General features: G+C 49.5%; 1 protein-coding gene across 2 annotated transcripts in view; it reads left to right on the top strand.

Moving 5' to 3' along the window:
• LOC142572020 (beta-glucuronidase) overlaps window positions 1-4,401 on the top strand; it is a 75,062-nt gene extending 70,661 nt beyond the window's left edge. For both annotated transcript variants that reach the window (XM_075680813.1, XM_075680814.1), the window contains one exon: window positions 3,214-4,401. In XM_075680813.1, the coding sequence (XP_075536928.1) occupies window positions 3,214-3,684 (471 nt within the window). In that variant the 3' untranslated portion in view covers window positions 3,685-4,401. The remainder of the gene's footprint in view (window positions 1-3,213) is intronic.
• The last annotated feature ends 4,374 nt before the right edge of the window (window positions 4,402-8,775 follow it).

The following is an 8,775-nucleotide window of genomic DNA, read 5'->3' on the forward strand; positions in this document are numbered from 1 at the left end:
TGTAATAGGCATAAAATGTTTAAAAATACCGGCAGTGCTGGCACCGCATCGATAGAGTGCGCGCGCAGCTATATTCCGCGTCAGAAGCTTGCTTCGGACCAATGCCAAATTAAAGTGATGGTTTTATTTCTCATGAGATTGTATACTTGCTGCAAAAGCAGGTTCGAGGGAGAAAAATGCAACCAGAATTAACGGAAACAGACCGGGAAGCGACCCACGTGTAGAGAAAATGCCAAAACGATGCGTTCAAGAAATTAAATGTACCACTTATAAACGAGCCGAATTGGCAGTCGAAACGTGTGCATAAAAACAGCAACATCAGATTTCAATGTGCTCTTGTTATCTATGAATTTTTAAGCGCCGTAGAACACCAGCTGCTGCTCAGAGGACGTTCTAATAGGTATCCTGCAGCTACGCAGTACTGAGTCCGCTTTATCGCCTCTTCTGTGGCTTTCTTGATGACCGACGCTGGAATCCTACGGCAGACGTCCGTTATCCTTCCCTTGAGCTCATATGACGTCCGTCTCGATCATGTAAACGCGATCTTTTGCATAACCCCAAGGAAAGAAATCGAGCGGAGAGAGATCAGGGAACCTAGCCAGCCAATTTAAAGGCACATGCCTTCCAATCAATTGCGCATGACAAGTCGCATCTAGCCAGTTTCGGGCTCGGCTGCTACTGTGTGCTGGCGCGCCATCTTGCTGGTAACATAAATGTGGAAGACGTGTCAGCGGGTCTTCGCTAAAGAACTCACCCAACACTCCTTCAAGGACTTCGTCCTCGTAACGCTGTCCAGTTAATCGAAGAAGATCGGACCGATTATAACACCGACGTAAATTCCGCACCTCACATTGAACGACCACTGGTACTAGTGCCGATTGCGTCTTAGCCAGTGTGGATTGGGGTCACTCCAACTGAGAGAGAAAGAGAGGAAAGGCAGGGAGGTTAACCAGAGGCGAGTTTCCGGTTTGCTACCCTGCACAGGGGAGGGGGATGTAGGGGTTGTAAAGATGACCGGTGTTCATTCTGCGCAAATCACGATGCGCTTAAATTAGTGTGCAATATTCAAATTTACCTGAGCGTTTCTGCAAAGACTCGCTTCATCTGTGCACATGACGTTGCTGAAAAAGTCCGGTGACTCATCAGCTTTTCATCATCAGCATCATCATCATCAGCCTGGTTACGCCCACTGCAGGGCAAAGGCCTCTCCCATACTTCTCCAACAACCCCGGTCATGTACTAATTGTGGCCATGCCGTCCCTGCAAACTTCTTAATCTCATCCGCCCACCTAACTTTCTGCCGCCCCCTGCTACGCTTCCCTTCCCTTGGGATCCAGTCCGTAACCCTTAATGACCATCGGTTATCTTCCCTCCTCATTACATGTCCTGCCCATGCCCATTTCTTTTTCTTGATTTCAACTAAGATGTCATTAACTCGCGTTTGTTCCCTCACCCAATCTGCTCTTTTCTTATCTCTTAACGTTACACCTATCATTCTTCTTTCCATAGCTCGTTGCGTCGTCCTCAATTTGAGTAGAACCCTTTTCGTAAGCCTCCAGGTTTCTGCCCCGTAGGTGAGTACTGGTAAGACACAGCTATTATATACTTTTCTCTTGAGGGATAACGGCAACCTGCTGTTCATGATGTGGGAATGCCTGCCAAACGCACTCCAGCCCATTCTTATTCTTCTGATTATTTCCGTCTCATGATCCGGATCCGCCGTCACTACCTGCCCTAAGTAGATGTATTCCCTTACGACTTCCAGTGCCTCGCCGCCTATTGTAAATTGCTGTTCTCTCCCGAGACTGTTAAGCATTACTTTAGTTTTCTGCATATTAATTTTTAGACCCACTCTTCTGCTTTGCCTCTCCAGGTCATAGAGCATGCATTGCAATTGGTCCCCTGAGTTACTAAGCAAGGCAATATCATCAGCGAATCGCAAGTTACTAAGTTATTCTCCATTAACTTTTATCCCCAATTCTTCCCAATCCAGGTCTCTGAATACCTCCTGTAAACACGCTGTGAATAGCATTGGAGATATCGTATCTCCCTGCCTGACGCCTTTCTTTATTGAGACTTTGTTGCTTGCTTTATGGAGGACTACGGTGGCTGTGGAGCCGCTATAGATATCTTCCAGTATGTTTACATATGGCTCATCTACACCCTGATTCCGTAATGCCTCCATGACTGCTGAGGTTACGACTGAATCAAACGCTTTCTCGTAATCAATGAAAGCTATATATAAGGGTTGGTTATATTCTGCACATTTCTCTATCACTTGATTGATAGTGTGAATATGGTCTATTGTTGAGTAGCCTTTACGGAATCCAGCTGCCTGGTCCTTTGGTTGACAGAAGTCTAAGGTGTTCCTGATTCTATTTGCAATTACCTTAGTAAATACTTTGTAGGCAACGGACAGTAAGCCATCAGCTTTTGTGAAGACCCAATTCGAGAAATCTAGACGATTCTGCAGGTCCCTATTTTCCAAGCATTGGTGCTTGTGAAGATGGTACAAGTTAAAGGCCGAGTCATTTAGAATCCTCAAAACTGATGACTTGGAAGTTGGTACCTGGGCGTCCAAGTACCGCACGCTAGCATGAGGGTTTGAGGCCATAAATGCTAGAACATCCGTGCGTAGGCTAGGACTCAAAGATGAAGTCCCCCGCCGCCATTTCTGGAAGCTGCCGGTTTGTCTCAGGTTTTCATAATTTCTGATCATAGTCGATGCGTTTGGTCTACCGTCATACTTCCATGACTGATATATATTTGCTGCCTTCCTCTTGTTGCTATTTGCAGCTTCCAAGGCAAGGATCCATTTTTTTCCTTCTGCTCATTAGGAAAAAACATGGCGACTGGGACGAAACAAAACGCACCTTTAAATTTTCCACTGAAGTTCTCAATTTGCTTTTGTGGTGATGGGTTTTCGGGGATAAGTAACCATTCGTGTACTTTATCGACGCTAAGAAACGAATGTCACAGCTTGTTTCCAACTAACAACACACGCGACGTCTTACTTCAGCCGGGGCGCGGCAGATAAGGAATCACGATGTTTTTCTTTGTTGTTTAGTAACAATACCGAAAAAAGAAGATAGCTGTTTTAGTAAATTGCCATTACACATGCAACACCAAAAAAAGGTAGTCTTTTTCGGTTCAAGGACAAGGTTTTTGGTTCGAGATTCAAGGACAAACCCATTTTCTTCCCACGCTCTGCAGGGCGACCACTTGGACGTCATCATGCACAACAATTACCCGGCCTGGTACAGTGACACCGGCTCGACCGAGGTCATCGTGCCGCAGATTGTGGACGAGTACAGACACATGTGGGAGCGATACCGCAAGCCCATCATGATAAGCGAGTACGGAGCAGGCTCTGTCGTCGGCCTCCACGCCGACCCGTCGTTCGTCTTCACCGAGGACTTTCAGACGGAGGCCCTCGGCTGCTTTCACCGGGCATTCGACCAGCTGCGCGAGAGCGGCTTCTTTTTCGGCGAGCACGTGTGGAACTTCGCCGACTTCATGACCACGCAGAAGGACAACCGAGTTTACGGGAACCGCAAGGGCATCCTGACGAGGGAACGCCAGCCTAAAGCTGCGGCAAAAGTGATCCGCTGCCGCTATTACAAGCTGGCCAAAAGGGCGCTGCCAGATTCGGATGCCTACTGTATTCCGGACGGACGACCGTAAATTAGGTGGATGTGTTTATGTGGGAACGACCAATGCGCGGGCATAGGTTGTTTGTAAGTGTACACTCTTTAGGCTGTACAAACGCCAAGGGAAGGGAAGCGCAATCGAAGAGGGGAGAAGATTAGGTGGGGTGATGAAATCAGAAAATTTCCAGGCGCAAGTTGGAATCAGCTAGCGCAAGGTAGGGATAATTGGAGATCGCTGAGAGACACTTTCGTCCTGTAGTGGACATAAAAAGATATAACGATGACGATGATGATCAACAATATGAACGCTTCAGAGTGTGTGTACGTATATGTGGCTGTGAACTTCTCTCTTTCTCTTTATGTCCGCTATTTTTTTCCTTTCATCAGTACTGCTCAGCCAAATAGGCTCAGCGTGGTTATACTCCCTGCCTTTCGCACAATCTATCTATCTATCTATCTATCTATCTATCTATCTATCTATCTATCTATCTATCTATCTATCTATCTATCTATCTATCTATCTATCTATCTATCTATCTATCTATCTATCCTCTCGTTTTTCATATGCTGAAGCTCTAAGAATAGTATAGCTGCTGTAATTACGAGCCGCATTGACGAAGTAAAAAATGTCAAGAGTTCGACACATATAGGCGTAGCCAGGGGTGGAGGGGCGGGGGAGCACACTATGCACATGCCCCCTCTCCCAAATTTGTGTACCAGGATACCTGGCATAAAAGGACGTACAACAACACCTGCCGGACCTCCTTCATCTCACCCCCTCCCCAGGTCAAGAGGGAGCGGGGGAGGGGGTGGTCTACCAGTCTGGCGCTTATAGCATGCCTGAGCTCCCTACAAGTGCTGTTGAAGTAGCGTCTTTTCCTGGCCACAATCACATTCCCCAAACAAAACCGCCGCGTTCCTTTCTCATCTACGTCACCTATCTACGACTTCTGGTCCGCTTTCACTCTCTCTGTCTGTCTACGTAAGCGTGGTGTTGGAACCTCGGCGCTGACGCCCGTTGTTGCACCTGGGTCGCAAGCCCCAAGGGTAGCGTTGGCCTGGCGGCCTGGGGCACAACTGGAAGCATCCGAAGGTCCGAGCAAAGCATGAGTCGACTGCTAACAGAACAACTTGTTTATTCTAACATAGCAAAAGAGCGGGCGGTCAGGTCGACCGAAGTGGAGAGACTGGAGAGCACGTTACTCAACAGAAGAAATCGGAGCCTCCTTCGGCGTCCGGGGGCAGCTGCTTTTATACTCTCGCAGTTGAGGGCAAGAAGGAACGCCTCTATAGACGCGCACGTGACTGTGCCGCTCGGGAACGTTGGGAAGAGTAGGTGGCACATCCGCCGGGCCGTGTGCCGCTCGGACCTCCTCGCTTCACAGATGGGGGAGCTCCTCTCCCCGGCTGCCGCGCTTCGACAAGCGTGGGCACCAACATGCACACACACACACACACGCACACGAAGACACGTGGCATTGGAACATGCCTGGACGCGCTTGGCGGGGAGGCGTAGCGGCGGCGCCGAACGGGCCAAAATGTCTGCCGCTTTGAACGAAGCCCCGGCGTCCGTTGCATCCGCGCCGGCTATACCGCGCGTCGTAGGCGAAACGTAACAGTGGCGACGGACAGACACCTAGATACCACTGGTGGCGGCTCCTGTTACTGGAGTTTGTATGACGTTCCGTGCGTATTAGGAGCCGTGTGTTATGTCGCGTGTATTTCCCTATGCGAAAAAGCGTGGGAATGGACAGGAGGACTGATTCCCACAAGGTATATCGCAAAAGCGTTCTATCTTCACGATTTTTCAGTAGCACGAGCATCGAGTGGCACTCTTGTTTCCTGCGCAACACTTTCGGTTCACCTCCTGAGAAGACCTGAGATGAAATTCAAAATAAATCAGAAAAAATAGAAAAACAATAGTACAGTACAAAATTTATGGGTTTCATTATAGCTATACCAGAGCATAAGTTTAGTTACAAGCCGAGTTACTGAAGTGTCTGAAATGAATGGAATTATTAGAAGTCACTGAGACGACCGGGGACGAAATTCAATATAAATCAGAAAAAAAATTGTACAGTACAAAATTTATGAGCTTCATTGTAGATATATGATATCAGAACACAGATGACAAGTTAATTTACAAGTTGTGTTACTGAAGTGTCTGGAAAAATTAGAATTAAAAATCACTGTTTACTGCGCACCAAAGCACAGAATCGTAGACTTCAGAGACCCGCCACGTTGAGCACGACTTTGGCAAGAATCCTACAGACCCGGAAGTAGAAAGCGGAAGTAATGACATCACTAATTACGTCACACAGAAGAAGGTGGCGTGATATTTAACCGGCTAATTAATGGAAAACATTTGCCTCCGAGTTCGGTTCGTGCATTGCGTTCGCCTGAAGTTAACCTAAAGAACACAAACGCCGAGGTGTGAGTGCCACTAAGAGACACCTAAGTCAAACATTAGGGTCACCTATAAATTTTTTACTTTGTCAACTATGGGGCCGAAGTCACTTTTTTTTTCATTCATAGGTGCTGCTTGCCATTGGTCTGCCGCGTCCGACACAGTGATTGAATGTGCTCTTGTAAGCACAGTTTTATAAGAACATTTTCGGGAATGCAGGCCCACTTTTGTGGCGTGAAGGTACGCTTTACTAAAGCAACCTTTTCTCGTCTAGTACAGATTAGGCTGAAAGTCATACCACCGCGCAAACGTCCAAAATTCAAAATAGCCCATATACGCCGAGAAACCATGTTAAACGTGTGCTTGATGAAGAATGTCACCAGTTAATTTTCGCAAATACCTTGCAGGCTAAAAACAAAATCCAGCGCATATTCCTAGACATTTATACAAGCGCAACTAAATTGTCCTTCGACAACTGCACTATTGGACAATAGCTCGAATGTTTATGGCTGCGCCGTAGTCTCGACAAATTTTCGCAGCATTTTACTGTCAGCGCATAAGGTCACGCAACAGGTGCGAATTGTCCAGCCTAACTGCAGAAGCGTCTGTGTGGAGCACAGTCAGGTGCTACGGACAGTTGTACGACGCCTGTTCCGACGAGACCGTCAGTCGGCAGGAGGTCCGAAAGGCCACACCATGGCAGCCTTCGTTCGCGTTGAGGTCCGAATGCAGATAGTGACATCGCCGGTGTCCTGAATATGCACCTCATCGTCCTGAAACTCACTGGCACGCAGACCGGCCCCAACGCCGCTCAAGGAACAGCTCAGACCCCACTCTAAAGGAAGCTCGGTGTGCGTGCGAGGGAGCAGCTGGCGGACCACACTGGTCTCAGCAGTGGTCCCGGGGCTCTCATCCTTGGTCTCTACGTGCGTCTCCTTCCGAGCGGCGGCCGCCTCCCGTTCTTTCTTCTTTATCTTCGCCAGCCTCCTCTTTTGGCGACTCTTCCTTTTGCAGCGCTTGCGACGCTTCTTTCGTCTCTTGCTTGGCGCACGTAAAGCTGCCTGGTCTAGCAAAACCTCGTCTTCAGTTTTCGCTACGCCTTCTACGTCGGGAACGCAACCACTAGCTCGAGGAATAACGCTGCCGCCGCTTCTCGAAACGGCCACCAACGCCTCGGAAGCGGGGGTGTCGTCTAAACACTCGGCTTTGCTGTGCGTGTCTACGCTCCGAACTTCTAGTGCTCCGGCCTCGTCTGGACGTTCAATGAGCTCGAGCTGCTTTTCTTCGTTCGGGCAATAAGGGGGTGAACAGGAGCCAATAGAAAACTCTTCCGTGGTTTCCTGCGGTGAGGGGCTGTCGTCTGGCTTTTCGCAAAGAAACCACATTTTACTGGTGCTCGGCGCGCATAAAGTCGGCAGGAAATTAACGTGGCGAGTTTCAAGGTGCTCGCACGATTTCGACTGCGGTTTCAGATCAACGGAAGATACTGCTGTCACAGCAGCCGCGACTTGCGATATTTTTTTTGGCGACATTCTGCCAAACCTCTGCTTAGGACCTCTTTTGCAGAGACGTTCTGCTAATATCCGCCGAGTAGGTTCGTCTTCGCTCTTGTCTGATTCCTCAGTCATCCAGTTCAGATCGTCGTACAGCCCGTGATCCGCAGTCGCTGCAGGCAAAGCCTTCTTCAACGGTTGCGATACCGTATCATCCGCTGCATGCTCGATGCGTGCTCGAAATTCGGCAGGCCTTTGCGATGCTTGCCTGTCACGGGGATCCGTGATTTCCAGGTCGAACAATTCCAGCTCACCGGGAGATTGCAAAGCATAGCTGTTCTCTTGCGAAGGGTCCCACGCAGCCACCTTTTCATCTATTTCTATTTCGTCTGCTGACATTACGTCGAGGGATGACCTTCGCGTTCGGCCATCAAACAGCGTCGACCAAAGGCCGCGGTCTCTGACGCCCTCGTCTTCGTCCGAGTGTTCGTCTCCCTCGTCATCCGCAGGCAAGTGCGGCGAAAGTTCATTTGTTAGCCGCACCAGCTCCATCTCTACTGCGAAGCGATCAGCCGGTGGTTCATATATGGTGACGTCACACGCGGTGCAGGTCTTCACCGTTTGGTCAACGTCGCCAAACGGCCTTTGGGGAGAACCACCGGGCATCGCAATGCGGCCTTTATATGTTTGCGCCTCTCCATGAGACGATTCGTACGTCTCCCATTTCAGAACGTCTAACTCGATGGCTTCAGTTTCACTTTCCGAAACGTCTTCATTGCTTCTCGGGCGAAACAGTTTTTTCATGCTGTCTTTCTTGTTGAAGTTCAGTATGTTGCGGACACCGAAGAAGGGGAGGACGTCCACACTGCCGGACGCCGACGTCTCGGGCGACTCCGCTGTGCTTTCCAGTAATGGCCTCGGCCACACGACGCATGCTTCGTGTTCCGTACATACCGAGCCATCAGGTTCGCTTAAAGGTTCGCTCCTTGCAGCGCCCGCGGCCACCGGTTCGTTCCGTGTTGAAGGCACCTGAGAGCTGCCGAGCGAATCACTGCTACCCTGACTGGATGGTCGGCTGCGGCTTCTCGGTGCTTCGTCGCTAACGAACATTCTGACGACCGGCTCGTCGACCGCTGAAGTTGCTTCCTTCTCGACGCCACTACAACGCAAGCCTACGCTGTCTTCGCCAGGACCTCCTTGGCGCACATCGCTGGCTGCAGTGGTT

Source organism: Dermacentor variabilis, chromosome 2 (assembly GCF_050947875.1).
Source record: "Dermacentor variabilis isolate Ectoservices chromosome 2, ASM5094787v1, whole genome shotgun sequence".
In the NCBI taxonomy this organism is placed as follows: Eukaryota; Metazoa; Arthropoda; class Arachnida; order Ixodida; family Ixodidae; genus Dermacentor; species Dermacentor variabilis.